Consider the following 26,192-nt stretch of genomic DNA (forward strand, 5'->3'; position numbering starts at 1 on the left):
GGAGGTGATTCTGCTCTCCTCTGCTCTCATGAGGCCCCACCTGGAGTGTTGCATCCAGCTCTGGAGCCCTCAGCATAAGAAGGACACGGACCTGTTAGAGCAGGTCCAGAGGAGGGCCACAAAAATGATCCGAGGGCTGGAGCACCTCTCCTATGAGGACAGGCTGAGAGAGTTGGGGTTGTTCAGCTTGGAGAAGAGAAGGCTGCAGGGAGACCTTATTGTGGCCTTCCAGTACTTAAAGGGGGACTATAGGAAGGACAGGGACAATCTCTTTAGCAAGGCCTGTTGTGACAGGACAAGGGGCAATAGTTTTAAACTGAAGGAGGGTAGATTTAGACTGGATATAAGGTAAAAAGTTTTTAAAATGAGGGTGGTGAAACACTGGCCTAGGTTGCCCAGAGAGGTGGTAGATGCCCCATCCCTGGAAACATTTGAGGTCAGGCTGGACAGGGCTCTGAGCAACTTGATCTAGCTGAAGATGGTCCTGCTCACTGCAGGGGGGTTGGACTAGATGGCCTCTAATGGTCCCTTCCAACCCAAAGCATTCTATGATTCTATGTATAGACAAATGGTGAAATCATATGGCTGCCAAGGCAAATGGCAAAATTCCCCTTGGCTTCCATGCAATGAGCATTTCATTCTTATTGTGAATACTTAAAGAAACTCTAGTTCAAGTAATTCGTTTGCAAACCCTTTGGAGATGGCCTGAGCAAAGCCAGGACAACCTTGTGGGGAAGGGGAAGACTAAAAGCTGTCCCAGGAAGATGGCAGGGATGGCAGGGAGCGGGTACTGGTGCATGGCCCTATGCACCTCAACTGCAGTGCACGTCCTGCCATGACCTGCTTCCTCCCTGCTCTGGTCACAGAGCCACACCAGGCGTCTCAGTGGTGGAGGGCCACCCACGCTGCTGATGTGGCTGGTTATCTTGGTCCTTGTGGTTTGGCTGTTACCCACCAGCACAGGGAATCGGTTGTTTCCATCTTGTGTTCATTAGAAACCATCTACTGTCATGGTAGGCGTAAGAACCGTGCTTGTTGCTCAGCACGGAGATGCCCAGTAGATACAGCCCAGGAGACTGACCTTTCATCAGACTGCAGTGCCTTCAAGCGCCATGGGCGGGATACTGCCAGGCTCCCAGCCAATGTCATGGGAGAGGTGTCTGCTGGGGCTCCTGTGCCCAGGACCCACACCAGAGCTCCCACAGCTCCTCGCCAGGGCGCCCCGGCCCCACCATGGCCGACGTGGAGCACCAGGCTGGGGAGGTGTGAGCCATGTGCCGAGATGCCAGGTGGGGCCTCCTCCAATGGGAAGCCTGGCTGCCAGGCCCCACCTCACTCTATTGGCTGGGTGAGGTGGGCGGGGCCTCCAGCCCACAGTACGCAAATAAGGCTTCACCCCACATTCCATGCAAATCAGGAGAGGGCTGCTGGGTGGTCACGTGGTGACCTCACGTCATGGACACGATGTCCTCAGGTTCCTCCCACTCCGTGACGTCATGCCCCCAGGTCTCGCGAGAGCCCCCAGCGGCGCTCCTGGGAGGGGCAGGTGACAAGGGCGCAGGTAAGCCCCGGGGACGGAGGGCCTCCCCCACGAGGCCCCGCCCCCAGCCGCGCCCAGCTCCTCCCGGGAGCCAATGGGAGCTTTGGCCCAATTCTCTTCCCATTGGCTGGCTGCATGGCATGCAAATGAGCCTCGACGTCACTTCCTGGGATAAATCAAGCGCCATTTTCTCTTTCTGGCTCTGGATGAGGAGCGGGCGGAGGCTGGAGGGCGGGCGCGGGGCGGCGGGCGCGGCGCCGGGGCGGGGGCTCAGCCGCGGTCGGTCCCGGGCTCCAGCGGTGCTGTCGCCGCCACCGCCCTCGCGGCGCGCCCAGTGAGCGCGGCACCACCACCAGCAGCAGGCGGCGGCGGAGGAGGAGCCGCGGGGCGGGGCGGCGGGCACGGCACGGCGCGGGAGGGGCGCGGCGGCCGAGGCGGCGGCGGCGGCGGCGGCGGGGCCGGCGCTGTGAGGAGCGGGAGGCGGAGGCTGCGGCGCGGGCCCGCGACCCTGCAGGCGGCGGCGGCGGCGAAGGGAGGAGCGGCGGCGGCGAGGCGGCAGCGCAGTGGCGGGCTCCCCCTGCAGCCCGGCCGGGTAGGTGCAGCGGGGCGACCCGGGGGGCGGGGCGGAGCGGGGGTGCCCGCGGCAGGGTGGCCTCGCCGAGCGGGGGCGCTGCGGCCGCCGGGGCGACCCGGCGGCTTTCGGTGGACGCTGGCTGCGCTCGGCCCTCGGCGCGCTTGGCGGGGTGCGGGGAGCCCGGACCTCGCCGGGGGGCGGGCGAGAAGGGTCTCTACGCCGAGTCCCGCGGCGTGGGGCCGGGGCAGTGCCCCTTCGCGACGGCGGAGTTCCCGAGCCGAGCCTCTCTCCCCCGGCAAGCACCTGGGGGCGCCGCAGGCGTTTGTGCTGGAGCTCCCGCGGCAGCCGGACGGCCCGGGTGGCCCCTGTCAGCTCCGAGGGTGCCGGCCCCGGGGCTGCCAGCTCCCCACTCGGCCCGTCGGGGCTGTCGGGCGGCGCCGGCACCGCTTGGCGCGCTCTGGAGACCAGGCGGGTAGCGGGGCGGCGGCCGCCGGGCCCGGCCCCGCCGCAGAGGAGCGATGCCCGCCCCGTCCCCGCGGAGGCGGCCCCCGCGGCCTGCCCGGGAGTGACCCCCCGGCCCCTGGCCGCGGCGCGCCCGAGCGGGACTTCCGGGTTTGCCCGGGGTCGGAAGGGGAAATTAGCCTAATGAGGCATTTTAACTCGGGGAAGACTCGCTGCCTTCCCGCTACTGTTTGTTAAACAGCTGCTGAGGGCCACTTTCCCCTCCCCCCGCCCACTCCAATTTCTATTAGTCCTTAAGTAATGGAGTATCTAAGGAACCAACCTAACAACCTGTTGTCTCAAAGTCTGTGGATGAAAAGTCATAATTACTTCCAGACGATATGGGTATTTGAAACAGTTTATGGGAAACTGATGTTCACGGGAATAGTATAAATGCAAAATTAGAACGAAAAGGCTAATGGCATGCAAAATCGCATTAAATATTCTTGTGGTACTTCAGTGCATAAATTTTTGAAAAAATAAAGTTTATGAATAATGTAAGGGAACGTAACTCATACAATGCAAATCATTAAAAACATTTGAATGCACTTGCCTTGCACTTGAGAGCAAGTAGTGGGAAGGTTTTTTGCTCTGCTTTGTAAAGGGAGTAAAAGATAGGTATTTGACTTCTGCTGCAACAATTCATGCTTCTCTACTGTCAAAATTAGGAACAACTCCCTTTCAGCTGATAAATACTTAAGTTCTGACAGGTAAACTATTGAGGGGGAATTGGTTGTTTTCCTTAATAGTTTCCTAACATCAAAAAAGCATGTTTGAACCCTAAAAGTTTTAAAGACTTATAATGAAAGGCTTACAGAGATGCACTTTTGGGATCTCCAATGCAATCTATATTGTTGAAATCTTAGTGCTCTTTTTAATAAACTTTCAGTTTAATTTTGAACAAGAAAAGGGGGTTTCTTTAGAGCCATATTTAGACAAAGTGTGTGTAGTAAATATGCTCTATTTTAAGCTGTAATAAGACCTGTAATTCTAATAGTTAATTTCATGAAAGCTTTGTAAAAAAACCAACACCCCCCTCCCCCCCCCCCCCCCAAATTGTAGCAAATCCTCAGGCACAATGAGGAGCTATAATGCCTTGTTTTACCATGGGGAACTCCTCAATTTGGGTTAAGTCTTGTTGAATGCTGGTAGAGCTGGCTTATGTTTAAACACTTCACTCCTTCTGCTGAAACCTGTAGCACAGCCTTATTTCTTTCAGTTCTGTCCCCTTGCTGAATTATTCAGGTTCTGGGTTATTTGTGCTGTGGACTGTTCTGTACACCTGTATGAAATGTCTTTGAGTCATACCAGGCTGACTAGTGCTGTACAAATAGAGCCGTACTTCTTCCTAGAGGACCTGGGCTTGGTGTGCAACTTTTCTGCTTGCATGTGGCTGATGAGCCCTGCAGGATTTGAGTAGGGTCCACGTAGATGCTCAAGTCATCTAGAATGAGCTTGGGTCCTACTGGGTTCATTTTCTGTCTCATGCTGATCCCCAAGGGAATCAAGCTCTGTATGGGTCACAGTGCTCTAGTAAGGCTCCATGAGTTTGAAGGGTGTAGTCCCTTCTCTTCTAACTAGTCCTGGATAACAGAGACTTGATTTTGGGTTAATGAAGCATCACAGTAGTTATTTAAAGCACAGTAGCTGTAGTTACTTATCTACGCTTGTTTTGATTTGACCTTTAGGAAAGGTGCAGGTTGATGCACTGTATCTTTGTCCATGTAATCACATACTTAAATGCTTTTTACTGTGTTAGCAACTTTTGAGTGATGGCCATCTTTGTGTTGGATTAGATGGCTCTTTTAACAGGTATGTGATTTATAGCCAGGAAAAGAGCAAAACTATAGTGACTATGAGAGACTGTAGTCTCTCTATAGTGACTATGAGAGACTGTAGTCTCTCTATAGTGACTATGAGAGACTGTAGTCTCTCTATAGTGACTATGAGAGACTGTAGTCTCTCTATAGTGACTATGAGAGACTGTAGTCTCTCTATAGTGACTATGAGAGACTGTAGTCTCTCTATAGTGACTATGAGAGACTGTAGTCTCTCTATAGTGACTATGAGAGACTGTAGTCTCTCTATAGTGACTATGAGAGACTGTAGTCTCTCTATAGTGACTATGAGAGACTGTAGTCTCTCTATAGTGACTATGAGAGACTGTAGTCTCTCTATAGTGACTATGAGAGACTGTAGTCTCTCTATAGTGACTATGAGAGACTGTAGTCTCTCTATAGTGACTATGAGAGACTGTAGTCTCTCTATAGTGACTATGAGAGACTGTAGTCTCTCTATAGTGACTATGAGAGACTGTAGTCTCTCTATAGTGACTATGAGAGACTGTAGTCTCTCTATAGTGACTATGAGAGACTGTAGTCTCTCTATAGTGACTATGAGAGACTGTAGTCTCTCTATAGTGACTATGAGAGACTGTAGTCTCTCTATAGTGACTATGAGAGACTGTAGTCTCTCTATAGTGACTATGAGAGACTGTAGTCTCTCTATAGTGACTATGAGAGACTATGATTTGAGACCCAAAAAGGTTTCCAATTTAGTTGCACAAAAAGCCTTTTTTTTTGTTTTTTTACCTGAGATTGCTATCAAGTTGCACTTGTTTTCTTAAATTCCAGTTTCTATCCAAAGTAGAATTATTTTGTTGATCAGAACTACTTGTAGTAAGTTTTATTAATCTATATTTTTCTGTAACCAGTTAAATTTTAATTTACAATAGATGAAATAATGAACAAGAATAGTATCCATTCTAATCAATTGTTTTTCTTTCCAGGAATCAAAATTTTCAAAGCTATTAAAACACCTAGAGATGTTGATAGGAAGCTATATTCTTTCATCTCCCTCCAAAGGCTGGATAAGCTTTGGTGCCAATGTACTCTTAAATCCAGTTAGGTCTCTCAGAATGCAGAGACGAGATAAGTCCAGGGAATGGAACTGTCAGTGTAATATGTGGTTGAGCAGATACCCAGGTATGAATTCTTGGAGGGCTTGTAAGCTTACCAAAAACCAAAACAAAATGGATGAGAGTAAAACTCGGCACTGCCAAGCTGAACTCATGTTCTTCTGGGCAGTTTCTCAGTGTGCTGTCTTCCTAGTTGCCAATTCTGCCATCCAGTGTTCTTGTTCTTTAGCTTCTTAGAATTAGTAGATCACAGGCTCTCATTTCAATGTCAGGAATGAAGCAGTTATTGTTTTCTCAACTAATATTGAATGACCAACTTCCAATGAGTTTATAAAATGAAAATAAAGAATTCTTTATTGGTGCTTATCAGCTCTGATAACTGCTGAAATAGAAGTAGGTTTAAAAAAAAAACCACAAAAAACAAAACAACAAAAAACCCCTTTAAAAATACTCTCACCCAAATATCCCAAAACCTGAAAGTCTTTACAAAAAACTCTTCCACAGTTACTAATGACAGTTTACTAAATAAAAAGGTATAAAAACTAAGTGATTTAATTTCCAAAGCAGATAATATGAAGGGACAAAATTCTGTAATCCTTTCATAACTTCCCTCCTATCAGTGGTTCAGTGAGCAAGATATTGAAGGTCAGCTTCCTCGGAAAACTCTGGAGATCTGGCTTCTGTGTAGATTTATCTCGTGTCTAAAAAGGGTTACATTGCAGCTGCCTTCTCTGTGGGTCTTCTGATACAGTTTCTCTCTAGCTGCCTGTTTTCATGAAATCTCTAGAAATGTCTGATTATCTAGTTCAGTGACAGATTTTTCTAGATGTATTTGCATGCACACAGAAGGCACATTTGTTCATCTTCCTTGCTCCAGCTCTACCAGCTTCATATTTAATTTAATTGCATATACCTAGTTTCCTTAGAAACAAACTAAAATGGTGCTGATTTGATGTAAGGAAAAAAACCTTTCACTCCGAGTACAGCCCATCACTAGAAGAGGTTGCCCAGAGAGCCTGTCAAACCTCTGTGGAGGTTTTAAAGACCTGACTGGCCAAGACAGTGCCCTGGTGGCTGGCAACTGATTGTTGAGCCTGTTTTAAATAGAAGGCTGGATTGGGTGTACTCTTGAGGTACCTTCTAAGGTGAATGAGTATTGTTCCAAGAAGTAGACTAAAAGGAAGGCAAATAGGAACTTCTCACTTTGTGGTGACTTCTGATTTTGAAGAGGTGAAATGTTAGTATTTTTGTTTTTTTCATACAGAGAAACGATCAGGCATGGTTACTTGGCAAGCTAGTAGTATTTGTCTTTGACTACTAAGTTGCTGTCAACACTGTTACTTTCTTGTTTAGGCTAGTATTAAAATACTACAGTACTACTGGAAGGGAAGAGTTGCATATATGGTCGTTGAAAAGCTGAATGTAGTTGGATGTTGTTATATATGATGACAAATGTTGCAGAAATGAAGGGAACCTTTAGTATTGCATAAAACTTCAGTTTGCTGTATCACTATGGAGGTGTTACCTAAATGAACAGTAAATGCAGGAATAGATTGATGGATAAAATGCATGAGCAAGGGTTGAATGACTTTTTTTAGAACTGAGTTTGGGACATCAGCTGCTACAATAATTCTTTTATTTTGCTATTAAGTTGCCTTGGTTCTGTTTATGAAAATGTATCGTCTATGAAAACTCAATGGATTCTCAGTTTTCTGGAAACTACAGTTAAAAGTAGTTTAAGATAAATTTGTCTTTTAGGTAGCCAATGCAGTAAAAGGATCAAGGCTCTGGGGCTAGGGTAACTCAGGTTTAATATTATTGTGGTGCTTTCCTGTTGAATTTGCTTGTTAAGAATGGGATGCATACCAACAAAAGATTGACTGTAATTATACATGGAAATAAAGTGCAAGCTAAGGCTTGAAGAATGTCCAAAACAAAAGGGAAATAAATCAGTAGTAAAAGAGTATAGATAATAAACTGTATAGTAATTGGGGAATTAAACTGAGGGCTTGAGGGAATAAGCTTAGAAGGTTGAAATTTTGTGACCTTTATGATGGGGCATTGCTGGCCTAATGGGTACAGGGAATGTTAGTGGAGTAACTTAGAGTCTTACTCCCAAGCAGTCTGTTTAAAGACTAGCTGAATAACCCTGCACATGATACAGAAATATCCATATTTTTGAATTGAAAATCAGCTACTTAAATGAACTTGAATACAAATTACTTATTTTCCAGTTTTCTTGTTTTGCGTTTTTTTGTTGTTTCCTGGATTAATGACTTCCATTTCAGAAAGATTACTGGATAAGAAAGCTCTTTGAGATACATGGATGTTACATACTATACCACCTTTGTAGACTAATGTTTCTTTTTTGTGAGATAGACATGCCTCAAGAAATGTCTGCTTCATCTTCTTCAGTAGCATCAATATATCAGTTAAAGGACTGAGGTGAAGGAACTGTTTCCAGTGGAGCCTAACGTATTGAACCACATCATCTGGCTGAACTGAGCATGGTGACATCCTGTCTGCTCTGTTGTTACCTGCAGTGGACCATGGGGTTGGTGCACATAACCTGCTATCTAGAGGGACTGATCATAAAGCTTTAACCAGAGACTGTACAAATTCCCGGTTGACTTCACTTTAAAAAGAGGACTTTTGTCTTAAATTTTTCTCCTTGGATTTTTGACAGAATGCCAGACTAGTTACTCTAATTTATTCCATTCTGTATAGGTTCCTGTTCCACACCCACCCCAATGGTATCAGAATGTCTTCCAGACTTCTTACCGATAAAAAATATTAGAAAACAAGACTAGCATCTGTCAAATGGGGCTCCCTCTCCATTTCTCTCTACACATCTTTCCTTTGGGGGGAGAAGAAGAGGAGAATAGCATGTGAGTTGTTTGAATTTTAATTAAGAAAACCTCAATTGTAACTTTTGCACATAAATTTAAGCTTGGGGTTTTTTTCTTCTTGAGTAATGACGTAGAGTAGAAAAAGGTTATTTTTCTGGGTTTTCATTTTTCTTAGCTTGTAGCTTCTGTCTTACATGGGAAGGGGTTTTTTGCAACTGTTTACAGGAAAGTCTTGCCTTTCAAGGCAAAGTTTTTATGTTGACAGTGATGTTACTCTTTTGAGAAGTGTAGCTTTTCAAGACACTCGGGACCGTCATATGGCTGAAGTACAGTTTGGGTGTTTTTTTCTTGTTAGAACTCGTCCTGGATGGATAAATTGTTTAGCAGTAGGACTGAGATCTTCTAAACTCTATTAGGTTCTCTGCCAGCTAAGAACAAAGAAATACCTGTGAAACTCCCAGTGACCTTTTTCAATGCAGCGTAGTTCTGTTGCATTTTGTGCCCATTTAAATTTCTTAAATCTCAGTCTCAATTGCATTTTGCTCTAATCTAGAGAGGAGGTGATAAAGGCACATACTTCTAAAGCTAAGCCTATGGGGATACCTTATGATGTACTGGGAGCTGAAGATAAGCAACTGATGTGTCCATAGCCCGGCTGCATAGGGAGTGATAAAAGCCTAGCTGCTGGGGAAGCGCTAGAACCTTCCTGGTGGCATGTTCCATACAGATGGGCAGCCACACTTTGCAGCGACTCTTCAAACTGATGACCTGCAGCAGATAATCTTTCTGTAATCATGCTTAGGCTGTCGTCCTCCTTTGTATGTTAGGCTCCTGCTATTGCAGGTTGCTGGAGGGAGCAGGTTAGTGTATAAATCCAATTTCTGGACCAAGGCAGGGTGATAGATCTATATATCCTTCAGGAGACCTGAAAGCATATGGGTATTAAAAATATTTGTCTGATTTCAGCATATTTAGCTATGAGGGCCATACATTAATTACATTTTATTTCTACTGCATTACTGTAGTAGCAGCTTGTTGTATGCCAAGGTCCATATTGGCTTACAGCAGCAAAAATTTCTGCAGGAAATTAATATTTCACCAGCAATCATATTTTAAGCATGTACATAAATGACAACAAAACAGATTATCATGGGTTGGAAAAGACCTTTAGGATCGTCATGTCCAACTGTCAACCCAACACCACCATGCTTCCTAAACCATGCTCTGAAGTGCCACTTCTACACGTTTTTTAAATACCTCCAGGGATGGTGACTCCACCGCCTCTCTGGGCAGCCTCTTCCAATGCATGAACACCCTTTCACTGAAGAAATTTTTCCTAATACCCAATCTAAACCTCCCCTGATGCAATTTGAGGCCATTTCCTCTCATCCTATCACTAGTGACTTGGGAGAAGAGACCAACACCCACCCCACTACAACATCCTTTCAGGTAGCCGTAGAGAGCAATAAGGTCTCCCCTCAGCCGCCTCTTCTTCAGGCTGAACAACCCCAACTCCCTCAGCCACTCCTCGTAAGACTTGTTCTCAAAGAACAAGGTGGAGAGGCTTCTTAACATTACCATTCAAGGTGTTGAATTCTTCCTTCCTAGATGAGATGATAGTAATTTTCTGAATAGAACATAGTCAAATTCTGGCATTCATGTTCTCTTACAAAAAAAAAAACCACAAAACCCAGCATAGCTGCCGTATAGATGCAAAGAGATCTGGAAGAAGAATGTGGATTGTGGTTAGATAAGAGGGAAGAAATGCAAAGGATTTTTTTTTCTCCCCCCAAATCAGGTTGTGCTTCCTTTAGGAGGAAGCAAGTGATCTACTGGGAAATTTTAATGAGCGCAGTTCTTTGGCTTAAGGCTTTTGGGTTTTCATATTTAAGAATACATTTTGCAGACTTTAGTTTTTGTTTTGATACTGTTGAATGCAAATGCCTGTGTTCAAGTATTCCATCACTTTTCTGTATTTCTTTTTCAGGAAAAGTGCAAAATGTTTCAAATTCCTGTTCAAAATCTTGATAATATCAGGAAGGCTCGAAAAAAGGTGAAGGACATTCTTGTGGATCTTGGGCTTGACAGCTGCAGGGAACTGTTGAAGGTAAAGCACTGGAAATAATGTAAACCAATGTGAAACATAAATCCTTGAAAAATACTTCACTTTTTAGCGTATATATGATACCCCTCTGCCATAAATCTTTATGGTGGGGTCTTTACTTGGAGGATAACTCGTGACTGACTAGTCATATGCCCGGGGTGGGTCTTAGTGTTTTAGTTCATAACATTGAAAGAAACTTTATTTCTCAACCAGATGCCTTGTAGGTGGTGCTGCATATTCTTTGCTAGAAATATTTCAACAAAAGGAAGCAGTACAGCTTTAGGAAAACCCCCACAGAATAATGAAATGTTATTTGTGTACTACACAGCAACTCTTTTGCAATGCTGTTGAGATCACAAGGAGATGAAGACTTGAGGCTCCTCAGCAGCATTCTGTCATATATCAAGGGCAAGCCTCTGAAGGATATAAAATTGTCCATATTTCTGAAGACGGACAGGCAGTCAGACGGAGTAATCTTGTTGCAGGCCTTTAAACTTTGTGTCCAGGGAAAAATACCAAACTCCTCTTAATGAGCTACAGTTCAGTTCTGCATCTTAAAAAATATGTGCAAGTATACCGGGGCAATCAGGATGAAGCTAGTACCATTGCTGCCACTTTCAGAAGGTACTGTGCAACAGGCAGAAGGATTTCACACCTTGAGATTGGCAAGCCGAATAGCGGAAGAAGGGTAAACAGTGTCCTGGTTTTGGCTGGGATAACTTTCTTCCTAGTAGCTGGGATAGTGCTGTGTTTTAGATTTAGGATGAAAATAATGGTGACAACACACTGATAGCTCAGTTACTGCTGAGCAGAACTTACGCAGAGTCAAGGACTTCTCCTGCTTCGTCCACTGCCCCACCAGCAAGTCGGCTGGGAGCGCACAAGAAGCTGGGAGTGCACACAGCTGGGACAGCTGACCCCAGCTGACCAAAGGAGTATTCCATACCATGTGGTGTCATGCTGAGCATATAAGCTGGGGAAAAGGTGGCCAGGGCATCTGCTGTTTGGGAACAGGCTGGGCATTGGTCAGTGGGTGGTGAGCAATTGCATTGTGCATCACTTGCTTTGCATAGTGTTTTGTCGTCATTATTTTCCTTTTTTTGTCTGCGCTACTAAATTGTTTTTATCTCAACCAATGAATTTTATCTTTTTTTTCAATTCTCTTCCCCATCCCACTGAGGGAGGAGTGAGCAAATGGCTGTGTGGTGTTGAGCTGCCTGACAGGTAAAACCACGACAGTCTTTTTTTTTTTGGCACCAACCTGTCGCTCTCAAAAGGTTGAGATAACAGCAGGTCTGGCCAGAGCATGTTAAAATAAACTTGTTACAATCAGTCATTGTTAGGTTAAGAGTCGCTGGTTGCAATGTTGATTTATTTGCTCTCACTCTTTACCTCCTCTCCTTGGAGAGCCAATTTATGGGGGAGACAAGGGGGGACCCTTTCCGCTGCCCCTTCCCTTTCCCCGTCTCCTGCAGGCTAGTTAAAATAGCTCTGGAGAATTCTGAATATCCTTGGCATAGTCCAACCAGCATGCTCGTATTCCTTTGCCTCCTGAATGTGTTTCATGACTTGTTTAAGGTTAAACAGCTATTTAAGAAAACCACGCAGCGGTCTGCCCCAAGGCTGGGTAGTTATGAGTGGCAGGCTGTGTGGGCAAGTACCTAGGCCAGCGGGCACCTCCAAGGTTTTAGAGTTTTGCCCCTGAACAAGTGCAGAATCCTGAAAAACTAGTAAAATATTTGGAAGAAGTCAGCTGTCACCTTGACAATTGCAGAGAGATGCAAATCCTGGCAATGGGCTGGGGCCTGGCCCATGCCTCCTGAGCCCTGTTCAACACTATTTAGTGCCCTGAAGGGGAAGAGGAGGTCTCTGCATCTGACAACAAAACAACAGGCACTGCGGGTACTCCAGTACCTGTGGGAATTAGCTGTTCTGGAGGTGATTTATAATGACCTGGAAAAGAAGCAGTTATGCAAAGATCCAGATGAAGTCAAGTGTACGTGACCGGTGTGATGGAAGTCTGTATGGAGCGCACCAGCGTTGTATGCCAACTCTTTGGTCGTAGTGACATGGAAAGATGGAGAGGGACAAATGGTAGATGAATTGGCAGACCAACTCTGGCAATACGGAGCAAGTCTCTCTCCTCCATACAGCCCTGTGTCTTGGCTGTGGTGATACTGGTGATCCCAGGAGGTCCAGCAACTCAAAGAAGATATGTCCTACTCCCCACCTCTTATGACCAGTATCTCACCTGTTTGTGAGGAAGTCTTGCTGTGCTCAAGAGAGAGATTATAGTGGGTGCACACCACGGGCCACCCTGTGGTTTTAGCTGCGTGACCATGGGGAGGGCGTGAGGGAGTGAGATGGAAAACCTACCTCGACCCTGGAGGCATGGGTAGGTGAGTTGCAAGGCAAAACCATTGCAAAAGTGGGTCCTTCCAGGAAAACTGCTGCTGCAGTTTCCGGTGGACGGTTCCCCAGACAGAGTAGAAGGGCTGGTCTTACTCCTGATCTTAATAAAGGAACTTCTGATTCATATTTGCAAGAAGTGAGTAATGGCTACTCTGACCAGGACTAGAGGGGCCCTGCCTCCAGCCAGGTGGGGGAAAGGGACAGCTGTGTTTACTGGACTGTGTGGATTCAATGGCTTGGCACATCAGACCCACAGGGGTATAAGGCTCAAGTGGACACCGGTGCACTCTAATGCCATCAAACTCTACAGGGACAGAACCCATCAGCATTGCTGGAGTGACAGGGGGATCCCAAGAGCTAGCTGTATTGGAGGCCGAAGTGAGCCTAACTGGGAATGAGTGGCAAAAGCACCCCATTGTGACTGGCCCAGAGGCTCTGTGCATCCTTGGCATAGACTACCTCAGGAGTGGGTATTTCAAGGACCCAGCAGGGGACCGTTGGGCTTTTGATGTAGCTGCCTTGGAGACGGAGAGAATTAAACAGTTGTCTACTTTGCCTGGTCTCTTGGGGGACCCCTCTGTTGTTGGGTTACCTTTATCTCCACTGGTGCAGTGGTGGGTTTGGTTTTTTGGGTGGTTTTTGGTGGTTTTTTATTTTGTTGGGTTTTTTGGGGCGATTTGGTGGTTTACTGCCCCCCAAATCTCCCTCCTCTCCCATTTAGTGGGGAGTGAGCAAATGGCTCTGTGGGGTTAAGCTGCCTGCTGAGTTAAAACCACAACACAGTAATGGAACTATCTGAGTAAACAGTAGCGTGTTTCAGCCAGCTGATACCTAGCTGTTTTTTGCTGTTCAGAATGTTCATTACTTCACATTTATTGTAGTCAAGAGTTTGGACTAATTCTGTATGATGGTACTCAAGTTAGTTAACTCTCTGTAGGGGTGGTGTTGTCTTCTGTGTTTTTTTTCTGAAACTGTAGAAGTAAACAATTGGAAAAAATTCTTAAGACCTACATGTGTATCTAATTCTGGAACATTCTTGGGTTTTGCAGTTGAACAATATTTTATATCTCTAAATAAATTTTACAAGAGTTCATGGAATAGTGTGTCTAATATTTTCTTACTGTTTTTATTGCCTTTTATATTGTTTTGTACTTAAACCTCTAAGAAGCTGTTCTGGGTTGACCCTTTGAAGTAGAAATGTTTTGATGATGCTAGCTTTTTTTGTGTGTGCAACTGATTGCAGTCAAACTTTGACTTCAGTATGGACTTTAATTTTGAAAGAGGAATAAGTTGGGTGTTGTTTTTTTTTTTTTTTGGGGGGTGGTGTTGGTGTGTGTTTGCATGGTTTTGTTTCATTTTAATAGGTGGTGGTGGTGAACCCAGCGAACGTTTTCCATTCTGGAAAAAGATCTGTGGAATGTGGGCCCCCAAAAAATAGCATTTTAATTTTTTGCAAATAATTCTCCATCAACCAAATTAATAACTTCAGATTGTTTTTACCAGGTAATCTGAGGCTAGTTCTGGTATAACTTTATCAGCAAGAAGAATTGGTTTATAGAACTTGATTAGTACTTGGCTCGTATGATGATAGTATTTCTTCTTGTTAGAATAGGGTGTGTGATGGCGAGAGGTATAGGTGAGAAGTAGGTTAAGTTGTTTGGTTTTTAATTTTTTTTCCCCTCAGATATTAAGTTTGGTTTCTGGACATTGTCCTTGTGAGGAGGATGGACAACTTAGGAGGTGGTGTGAAATGATATACAGACGTGACCTGCCACCTGGTCTTACAATTGGTCTTAAACTGTTCCAATAAGGCATGATAATGGACAGTAGTTTGTTTGGAAGGTGAATGAATTTCACATACAACTAGTATCTCTTTGTAGCTTGGAGACCAAATGGATTAGTTTTTGGGCTAAAAGTTCTTAGTTGATCTCTGCTAGGAAGGAAGCATGAGGCTTTTGTGCTAGCTTACTAGTTGGATTCTCCAAGTAGTACTTTTAAGTACATTGTAATGTCAGACTTTCCTTTAGTAAACTATTTTAGCATCTTTAACAGATTATGGTCTTTAAGTCTTTAAACTCTGAGCACTTTATCTTTTTGTTCTGGAAAATAGCAATAGAGGGGAGAACAGGTCTTAGTTTTACAATATTTTGTCTTAAACTTATAAATACCCACTATGCATCAGGATTAATCAGGCTTTTCAGAGGGTTTTTATTTCCGTCTTGTTACCTTTCCATTCTCCTGTTTTCCTCCCCCTCCTCAAAGTGATAAATGTGGGAAGGGTATAACAAGTTATCCAATCAAAGCTTGCTTCTGAGATGTTGGTGTGGATCTCTGCTTAAAGCAAGAGTTTGGAATAGGTGTTTGCAGCACCAATTGTAGTGATAAGAATGGTTATCTTTATCAGTGAATATTTCTCTGTAGGAAACAACCGTTTCAGTAAAATGATCTAGACTTACTATCACACATATTTGGCTTGTGGTAATCTGGTTTCAAGTCTAGGAGCCCTTCTTGGTGAAGAACACTCAAACCAAAAACAGAACATGTTTGGGGTAGGCAATAAACTTCAAGAAAATCCAGTGTGTTTGGCCGAAGAATTGTTACTAAATCTTGAGTCTCTTTGGGTTTTTTTAATCAAACATATGTAAGAAAAGGATCGTGTTCACTAAGGCAGTGGGATTTCTCGTTCCATGCAAGTGATCTTTCTAAGATGTTTCCTCTAAGGTTTGGCTGAAGGGCAAATAGGACTCATTTAGTGCCTAGATGTTGATTAGAATGGAAGGTGTGTGTTTGTTGCCCTGAGCTCTTCAGGGTTCTCCATGGAGAAACCTGAAGGTAGAAAATCCTAGAAAACTTGCTGCAAATGTAGCTACATTTTTTCAATTCTCGAATAATTTAGTTTTAACCAAATTACCACTGGCATGCCCTTCTAGCTCACTATAATCTGTTGTACATACTGGGATGCTAACAGTTGCGCAGTGTGGACAGGAGCCTAGTGCAGACAGAAGCCTGCATTAAGTAGGATTGTGTATTTGACTGCTCGAGGCTTTGTTTCTTTTTGTTGCTCACTATATCCTGTGTTGCTTGTAAACTTCATATAAATGTTTCATTGGTTTTTTTTGACACAAACTACTAGATTTACTAATTCTACTTTTCTTGAAGATCTAATCTTAAATGGTCTTTATTACCTGCTTCTGCTGTTCCAATGGGGTTTGGTGCAGAGGTGAAAACATCTCGTCCTCTCAAAGCATCTTGCAGAATTTTGAGTGAAAGGGAAGGAGAACATGAGGGGGGAAGTGATGCTGGTTTTATGTTTGTTAAGCCTGGATTTCTAGGCTGTGTTTCATCTAAGATACTCTAGTGTGCTGTTGAAGCTAGCCTGGGGTCTTCAGAAAAGCCTAGCAAATGGGAATCTAGTTGTTTTTTTAATTAAGTTTGTGCTTTGGATATGTGTGGGCCTCAGAAAATTGGAATGCAACTTAAGATTTTTAGAGTAGTAGCTGGCTTTGGCTTAACAAACATGAACTGCTCTGATGGGATTATATAGAAGAATGCTATAAGGAAAGTTGTTTACCCTGATACAGTTGTTCCAGATGCAATAGTACCGTTGCTTTTACAGCTTGAGAAAAACACTGCTGCTCTTTGAAATAAGCTTCTGGGGATGTCATTGCTTTTTCCAAGGTAAAAGCATAGCAATGGTATGAAGATTTAAAACTAAAACCTGTTGCAAAGTAAACCATAGCGGTAAGTTAATAAATGGGAATAAATAGTGAACTATTACAGATCTAGGGGGAGGAAGGTAGAGGGAGAAAATATCTGTCAGTGCTTCTAGCCAAGTTCAGTGAACAATGGAATTAAAGTGTAAACATTTTTCACTCCTGTATTGTTTTCAGTAACTATGAAGTGTTCAGAATTCCTGCTATGTTACAGGGCAGTCATATGAACAAGTATTTGAGGTAAAATAAATCAGAGAGGGGTCAAAGAAGTAATTTCTTTGAACTGAGTTTTGAGACCTGTATGGACTTCCCCTTCATTCTCTGTGTGTTTCTTCCTTGCTCTGTATTGAGACTATCTTTGTATTCAGAACAGACTGCAAAAGCAGATTATTTCTTGTTTTCTTTTTTCTTTCAGAATCTTAAAAGTTTTGACCCAGGTGAAAAACACTTTTGTAACACTTCATGGAGTGATGTCTCTCCTTGGGAGCCCGTGGGCAAAAGGAAGGTATGTATATTTGTGTGACAAATTCTGGGTAGATGTGCATGTAGAGTCACTAAATTTTATCTTCAGGAGTTCTGGAAAAGTTAAAATATAATTTTTTTAAAGTGTTAACATCTGTTTTCTAAGTACTACTAGTCAGAGAATAATATTTCGTTTCCTCTTGTTCTTTCCTGTGATGCAGCTGATTATACAGACTATATACGCTTTACGGATACAGCCTTGAACATCAGTATTTAAGATGTCATGCTGCTATTCTGCCGTAGCCTAATCTGATGTGTAGTCTTAACGTGCTCTTGTATACAACATGCTTCTTGTTTCATTGGAAGGGTGAAAATGTGATTGCATAGATGGGAGTGGATTAAGCTGAAACTATCATTAGTGGCTTGGGATAGGGTTGCAGTGGAAAACATTAGTTGGATTTGCGTATGTGAAACAGTTTTTAATTCTATATAGCTGGAATCTTGTGTGAAGCTAGAATCTGCAAGAAAAGCAGGACTGAGATGAACAAACTAAAGGATGTCAATAATTTTATATTCTAGCAAGTTTCTAAGATACTATATAGAGCATAGGAGTATATCCAGAAGAAAAGATAGGTTTTTTTTCTCAGTCTTGCTGAAGAGTCTTAGGGCTTCAGATTGCTTCCATGATGAAGACCTGTCAGCAGCATGTGAACAGTGGTGGGTCTGCTCTTTTCATCCTGGATCAAAAGGTAATGGTTTAGGATAAGGTGGTGTTTTGCCAGGATGTGTTTTTTATCTGCCTTTTGCACTTGTGTTAAAGACAGTATCGTTGCTTTTTTGTTTTTTAACAAAGCCCTCAGCATACAGGCTGACTAAACAAAGCCACTCCCATCTTTGCCAAACTCATTTAATAGAAAGTGGCCCCTCCTGCCCTTCAGGACCTTTGTCTGCTTTGTCTCCTAGTTATCTCCTGAACTTGGGTTCACACCTTTAAAGACTGGAGGCTCATCTGTTCAATGAGTTTGTGGATAAAATAGTCAAATGTGACTTGTTGTTTGACTAGGTCCATAGAGAGATTGCATCTAGCCTCCTGGCATCACTTCAGATAAGGCCTACAGTTACCTTCAGTGAAGACAACCTTTTTAGGTGAATGGAATAAATGCTGTTATTGGTTATGATGGCCTCTTTCTTGTGTGTTTTTTTTGTTTTCCTTTTTATGCACATGGAAAACTCCTTTTATCAGCTCTAGCCTTGCTGATTTTGTGTGGTTTTGCCTCTTCTTCCACCTTTTGACTAAAGAAAGAAATTCAGTGTTAGAAGATTTTCTATGTTAGATGAGCAGGGGACATGAAACAGGGAAGAGGAGGGTGTTCTGGGGTTTGTTCTTTGGAGTGGGATTAACTGAGTTTTCCTGAATGCCTCTAACAAGCCTTTTTGGATTCCATTTGTATTGTTTAGGGTTGTGTTGGTCAATCTCCAAGAAGCTTCACTTTTCCGAAGTGGCTTAGAGTATTTATTTTGTCAAATTTTCTCTAAAACTGAGATGCCATTGGTACACTGTAGTAGCACTTGCAAACATAAAAAGCAGCTTAGATGCATATGCGAGAATGTGCTGATGAAATAATTTTCTTCGGTGCCTGTGTGGAAGAGCTCTAGTTCATATAGAAAACATCAAAATAGCAGTCTTCCACGTACTTGTGTTCTGCTGAAACAGAATTTTGTGGGATTTTTTATTGTTTTTCTTCTTTTTAGCTAAGTAGTGGGACTTCAGTATTCATCTTAATTTGATAGAACTTGAGGTACAGAACTTTTTTTCTTTTGCTGAAATATCATAATTTTTACTTCTACCAAAAATAAATTATCTAAGAAAGCATGGACCATTATTTCCCCTAGGCTTACCAGTATGGAGGTACTGGGGCAGTTTCTTAGTGGTATACTGCAGTGCTTGTTTGTCTAAGAAGTACAGACATCATTACTATGGAATAGTAAATTAATTCAGCACTTGGACCACTTACTTGTAGAGTATTCTCACTGCACCTAACAATGATTGTTCAGACCTGGCAGCAAGGGAATATTGACAGCATATTGCACTGTGGTATAAGTTTACGGGGACAGAAAGACCCAAACCAGAAATGGGGTTGGTGGGGAAGTAAGGAATGTACGGGCCCAGTATTTAAAAGCATATAAGCTTTTCTAAGCCTCAGACTGCAAATTAAAATAAGCAGTCACCTCTCTTTGTCACCTGGCTTCTTCAGAAGTAAGGGTAGCGAGGTGCAGCTTTTAATAATGGTCTGCATGCTTTGTTAGTTCATTAGTGTCATTGGCCTTTTCTCTGCTCGGTATGGTTTAAAAGGAAGATTGCAGCTGCTTCTTATTTGCTGTGGTGCTGTTTACTAGCAGATAAGACCAGACACCAGAATAGTCTTAAGTAGAGGATAATTCACAGATACCTTCACGGTGTACTCCATAGCAGCCTTAGCCAGCCAGTGGCTTCATCTGACCCAATCTTTTGAATTTAGAGGCTGGATTTTAGTTATCAGGAGACTCTTCTAGCACTGCTAATAGATGACACCTTCATGGCTATACAAATGACAAAAAAACCTGCACAAATTTTTGCTACAGCTCTTCACAGCGTGCCTGTGAAGGCTGGATGCTATAGCAGTGGAACAGCTTGTTCCCTTTGGATGGTGTTTCATAAGGGGCAGAAGTCAGTAAGGTGAAAACAAACACATCTGAGGGAACAGGCAAGTTCTACTAGATGTTTGAGAGTGCAGTTTTGTCACCTGAATGTTGCTGTGGCTGATCCTGTAGTTAACCCTGGCTCCTGCCAAAAACTTCATAGGAAGTTGATAAGAAAGAAATGGTTGACAGGGCTACAGTTTTTTGGAAAAAGGAGAAAATGTTCATATGGATACAAAAAGTAATGCTGTCAAGTGACATGTAGTTGAGGGAGCAAACCCCTATTTAGTGGAAGATAGTAAAGCTTATTCTTATACAGTTGAAATACTTTTCTGAGAAGAATCTATGTGCTCTGTAATGAGTGTGCTAGACGAAATTTCTTAAATTACTGTGATGGGATGTCCAGTATCTTGAGATAATACAAAGAGGTCATTGCTGCTTTATCATAAAAGGGGGTTTTATTCCTTTCTCCTTCTATTATTAATCTGACTCCAAAAGAATGTTCTTTAAAAATTAGTCTTTTGTGGCTTTGCTGGGAGAGGTGCTATTGGAGAGCTTTCAGTGAAGGGACGGCATTGAAATACACAAAAAACCTCCACCCCTTCTCTCTTCTGTCCTTTTCTCCAGTAGATATGAGGTGGCCCTGAACTAAATAAAGGTTTAGAAGGGTCATGTTAAAAGGACTGCTGTTCCTAATTGCTAAGGCTTCACCTCCTATGTACAGTGGCATACAAATTCTTCTTAGCTTGTTCTGTGATTCTCATCTTTAAAAAAGGGGCTTCAGAATTACTTCTTGAGAACTGGAGTAGAAATGAACTCATTTAAGGCTTCTTAATACATTATAAAGAAACAAAAAGGGCACAAATGTTTCTACTTTTAAGTATGTCATCTTTAAGTCTGCTTTTCAAAAACAGATCTCCATGAAACTGAGAAGATACATGCTATACATCCCATGAAGGCATTTTTGACAGGTGATAAAGCAGACTTACTTTCAAACAGATAACAGGGATTTAGGAACTGGCAGTTTCTAAGTGGATGTTTTTGTTTTTGTTTGCAGAGATACAGAACAAAGCCGTACTGCTGTAGCTTATGCAAGTTCTCATCAAAATTGCTTACTTCATTCAAGAATCACTTGCACCGTTACCATGAGGATGAAATGGACCAAGAGCTGGTGGTTCCTTGCCCAAAATGTGCATTTGCTTCTGGTCCCAAAGTAACGGGAAAACATATCCGGATGTTTCATTCGTCTAATAAAAGAATACAGAACTACACAGTCAGCATTTTGGATGGCATGAAACAATTCAGGAGTGACATCATAAACTTCACATGTCTAAAATGTCAGTTTACAGACACATTGTATTACAACATGAAGAAACATGTTCTGATGAACCATTTTCAAAACTTAGTAAGTACATATTTTGGTGAGAAACCTGATGAACAAAAAGAGAATTCTATTGAGCATTACTGTAAAAAGTGTAATGCTTCTGCAAACAGCCAAGATTCTTTAATGTATCATGTCTTGACAGCTGAAACACACCGAGACCTGGAGAACAAACTTCGGTCTGTGATTTCAGAACATATTAAGAAACCAGGACTTGTGAAACAAATGCATATTGCTCCAAAGCCTTCCCAAGACATGGCAGCGACTGCTCCATCTGCAGGGCCTGCCCCTGCCCCAGCAGGTTCTGTCGCAGCTCCGGCTTGCGTCCAGCTTGCATTTCCACAGAATAATCAAAACCAGAGTGTGGTGCAGCCAAAACCAGTTCAAAGCCCAGTCAGACCACCGACGGTTCCAAGTGCCTCTAGTAGCCTTGAACATACAACTTCTGCTCCGGTTGTTACCCCATCACATGTTACTCTTGTGTCTAGTAATGTTCCTGTAGGTCAGAATAATGTTAATATTCAGCCATCACCTTCCCAGCCTATCATCGTTTCCCATAGGCTCCCTGTTAATCAGCCTGTGAGGGCTGGAGCTATTCCTATTAGTCATTCTGTTGGGACTGTAAACAGAACTGTGGCCCCTGCAGTGCTTCCTCTTAATCAACCTGTCAGGCCTGGGCTCTTTCCTATTAATCAGCCCCTTGGTACTATAAATGGTCCAGTTGCAGCTGGACCACTACCTGTTACTCAGCCTGTCAGCCCTGTGAATCGACCGGTTGCACCAGGAGTCCTCCCTGTTAATCGACCGGTTGCACCAGGAGTTCTCACAGTCAATCAATCACTTGGGAATGTGAATAGACCCCTTGGTCCCAGGGTCCTTCCCATGGCACAGCCAGTTGCATCAGGGGTTCTGCAGCTTAACCAGCCCGTTGCCTCTGGGGTTGTTCCTGTCAGACAGCCTGTCAGACCTGGGTTTCTTCAGCTTAATCAACCTGTTGCCCCAGCAGTTTTCCTAGTAAATCAGCCAGTTCAACCTGCAGTTTCTCAAAATGCAACTTTTTTCACTGCAGGTTCTATACTTAGGCAGTTGATTCCAACTGGTAAGCAGGTTAATGGGATACCTATGTACACTCTTGCCCCAGTTTCAGTTACTTTGCCTGTAACTCCTGGTGGTGGAGTAGCAACTGTTACGCCACCACAAATGCCCAACCAGTTAATGCAGTCTGGCACAATAACTCAGTTGTCCCAGTCACCGGCTAGTGCACCCTCTCCTCCAGTGCTTTTAACATCTCCGGGTATATCGTTACAGGCCTCCCCACCTGGTCTTGAAACAAGTCAGGCTATCAGACAGGCTAAGCAGTGGAAGACTTGCCCTGTTTGCAATGAGCTTTTCCCATCCAATGTTTACCAGGTGCACATGGAGGTGGCCCACAAACATGGTGAAATAAAAATGGAGGAAACCCTGGAACCTGACAAACTAGCAGCTTGTGCACCCTTTCTAAGGTGGATGACAGAAAAGACAGTCAGGTGTTTCTCTTGCAAATGTTTTCTCTGTGAGGAAGAGCTCATGAAACATCTCTTGATGCATGGCTTAGCTTGCTTGTTTTGCACAGTTACTTTCCATGACTTAAAAAGCCTTGTGGAGCACAATAAAGCTACGCACAATGGGAAGAAGCAGTTACACGCAGACTATAGCAACAGAGGATTTCAACTAGGTAATGATGCTCAGGGTGACCTTGTATTTCCACACTTTGATTTCAGTACCATGTTACCAGAAGAAGACATTGGTGAAAGAGAAGTCCATTTGGCAGTGCTTGCTGGCCTGAACTCGAGGACGCTTGTCCCTGTTTACATCAAAGTGAAACCTCAGACAGCAGAAATGAACAATAGGTGCAACAAAAAAGTTTTAACCTGCCCATTTTGCTTTGGTACGTTTGTTAGTAAAGAAACCTATGAAATGCATTTGAAAGAGCGACATCATATAATGCCAACTGTACATACAATTTTGAAGTCTCCTGCTTTCAAGTGCATCCACTGTTGTGGTGTGTACACTGGAAATATGACTCTAACAGCTATCGCTGTACATTTGCTCCGTTGTAGAAGTGCTCCCAAAGACAGCAACTCAAGCATGAATATGCAGCTTGAGTGTACTGAGAAGAGCGAGCTACTGTTTGTGAATGGTGATAAGCATGATTCTGGGATACTGAAAAGAAAGCAATCGGATACATGCTTTGTTGCAGAAGACCAAAGGAATAAGGAACAGCAGCCTCCGGGCTTAAGTACTGGCATAGCTCTATCTCCAGAAAATGAAGTGAATTCAGGGGTAGTGCCTTTCAAGCGACAAAAGATTAATACTAGGACTGAGATGAAGAAGCTTCCTTCTAGTGAGGATCTTCGCATTCTAGCAGTAGATCCTAAACACTATGATCACAGTTCGTACGAGGCTCAAAAACAGTTTTTGATAGACTATTTTCATGAGAGGCCATATCCTTCTAAAAAAGAGATGGAATTACTTTCCTCACTGCTATATGCGTGGAAAATTGATGTTGCATCGTTCTTTGGAAAAAGGAGAAATATATGCTTAAAGGCGATAAATAATCACAAATCATCTGTGCTGCTGGGTTTCAGTATGTCTGAACTAAAAAATATTAAGCACAGTTTGAATATAAAAGATGAACCGTTAGATATGTAAACAAGCTTTTTATAACAGCTAAAAGCAATCCATAATGGCATACTTACCGATTTAGCAGTTTATTGTGTTACTTGTTTTAACTTGCAGACTGGCCTGTTGAAGGGTGCAGTAGTACAAAAAGTCTTGTTCAGCTGTGACTGTTTTTGTGAAAGGCACACGTAGCTGTGTATTTGAAAAAGCTAAAACCTTCAGACTTACACATCTGGAATTTGTTTTAGCTTTTTTCTTTTTCTGGAGTAGTGGGTTTTTTTTTGTTTGGGTTTCTTTTTTTGTTGTTTGTTGCCCTTTCTCCCCCTCCAGGCTCCCATTACACTTTTTATACCACCATGTAAAACCTTTGTCCTGTTACAAACAAATTTTATTTTATTTTTTCTGCAATGTTGTCATCCTTTTCTAAACAATAAAATGTATAATGTTCGTTAAAATACTGAGGTAAACTACATGAAAAACATCTATTTGATTATTGTGTTTTTAAGTCCCAATTTTTTCAACCTTTTTTTGTTTTATCGACTGAAGGAGTGATTATAGCCTTTACGTCCATTGCCCCTTCAAATTCCCAGTGCACTGGTAGCAATAAAATACAGGGCAATCTGTTTTTTTATTTTTTTTTCCATCAGTCGGAATACCTGTGCCAGTTAAGTCTGGTGACTTGCAGTATCTAACTAGTGTTAACGTGGTGGGGATTGAGGGGCTTGCGGGTGCCTATTGAGGTGTTATAATTAACTCACTTGAAATGGTTGTGTTATTATCTGTTAAATAGATCTTGCTAACCGGAAGTGTTTTACTCTTTTTGTTGGTATTGAAGCCTGGTTGTTTAAATACCTTTTGTTCAAAGCCTGGTAGCAGCATTTGGTTTTGTTTCTTTTTCAAAAAGCAAAACTGCTTTGGAGAGTATTGGATTGCTTTGATACGTGGAGTATGTGGCTTCTGTGCACATCACTTACCTGTAGAAGCCCTATCCAAATATCACCAAAGTTTGGCGAAAAATCCGATTTTTATTTTAAATTGCTGTTGCATGGGGCAGTAACTGAGCCGTGCCTCCTCCCCAGCAAATGCGATACATGGCCTGAAGTCCTTTGAGTCAGAAATTGTACAAACTGAAACTGGCTGAATTGGTAGCCTCAAGTCTTTAAACTCTGTCGAGTGCCTGAACCGATGATACTCATGTAGTGATTGTTTTTTATTGTCCTACAGAGGGCATAAGAATAGTATAAAACCCCAACAGACTATATTGTTCAGTATGAACTCGCATCCCTATTACAGGTTACATGAAAGCTGTTGGGAAGGTTCATTTGAGTTGAAGAACAAACTCTAGTACTGGTGGCCACATTGTGGCCTTGTTTAGTACTGTCCTTCCTTTCTAGATATGCTTGGTTTCATCTGGCTTGTCAAACGGTGCCTCCAATATTCATTAATAGCCAGTTATATAATAAATAACGTATAATATGCATTTTTTTTCTTCCTCCTCTTCATCCCCCTCTCCCCACCCATCTTTCCCAGATGAAAAACAAAGACAGGCTTCTCTGTCGGTTCACTTGTGCTAGGGTTACAAGGAAAAGGTGATATGTCCAAGCTTATTTCTATTTAAGTAGTAAGCATACTTTTGCTCTGTGCAGTAGTTTTTAAAGCAGGTACAGAATTGTTCTTTGTGCCGTTTTTAGCAGAATTTGGTGAATTTGTCCACCTGAGATTCTATAAGCTGTTTGAAATTCTATTTTGGATACAATCTTGATATTTTCATATTGAGAATTTCAAAGCATTTTAATGTATATATAACATACCGTTAACTTAAACTTGAGATAATCTGTTATTTGGTAAAACCTAGTCATTTAATAGCAGCGTTGAACAACCACAAGCACCGTATATGGGATCGTCTGCACACCCTACCCCAAAGAGTGACAGTGAGTAAGCAGCAGTGTGTTCTTATAGCCTAATAATAACTCATTAAAAATAAAATAATTATATCTGGGCATAGCACAGTTCATGAAGCAGTTTGAAGGGCTCTCGCTGAGGAAGAGGGATGCCCTGTAGAAGTTCTGAAATCTAGACACTCAATTTCACTCTTAAAGCCTTGATACTGTGAGCCCTGCCATCTTCGGGTAGTTCTGCTGGTACCATTGAAACTCCCGCAGGGAGGAGGAATTTGGGAGCGTGCATCTGGGGAAGGCTTGCCATGAACGGTTCAAGGTTGTTCTTGAAAGAACAGCGTGGCTTGGAGTGGGGAGCAGAGAAGTCATTTCAGGGTTCGTCCATGCTTGGGGCACCAGTCTTACCAGAGTTTTCCTCTGTAGTGTCCAGTGATGATGTTAAGCATTTTATTTATTGGTCTTTGATTTCGTAGATTCAAATAAACCAGCTTTCTAACTTTC

General features: G+C 42.9%; 1 protein-coding gene across 8 annotated transcripts; it reads left to right on the forward strand.

Moving 5' to 3' along the window:
* The first annotated feature begins 1,733 nt into the window (after nt 1–1,733).
* On the forward strand, nt 1,734–26,192 carry ADNP2 (ADNP homeobox 2). Of its 8 annotated transcripts, XM_064443757.1 has the most exons (7): nt 1,734–2,132; nt 5,404–5,599; nt 7,912–8,086; nt 8,260–8,420; nt 10,369–10,488; nt 17,026–17,115; nt 20,809–26,192. In XM_064443757.1, the coding sequence occupies exons 5-7, from the start codon at nt 10,381–10,383 to the stop codon at nt 23,821–23,823; spliced, it is 3,213 nt and encodes a 1,070-aa protein (XP_064299827.1). In that variant the 5' UTR covers nt 1,734–2,132; nt 5,404–5,599; nt 7,912–8,086; nt 8,260–8,420; nt 10,369–10,380; the 3' UTR covers nt 23,824–26,192. The 8 variants fall into 8 exon arrangements, with proteins under 8 accessions (XP_064299827.1, XP_064299824.1, XP_064299826.1 ...); XM_064443754.1 differs by lacking the exon at nt 5,404–5,599; XM_064443756.1 differs by lacking the exon at nt 5,404–5,599 and having other exon boundaries at nt 7,948–8,086.

Source organism: Phalacrocorax carbo, chromosome 2, assembly GCF_963921805.1.
Source record: "Phalacrocorax carbo chromosome 2, bPhaCar2.1, whole genome shotgun sequence".
NCBI lineage: Eukaryota > Metazoa > Chordata > Aves > Suliformes > Phalacrocoracidae > Phalacrocorax > Phalacrocorax carbo.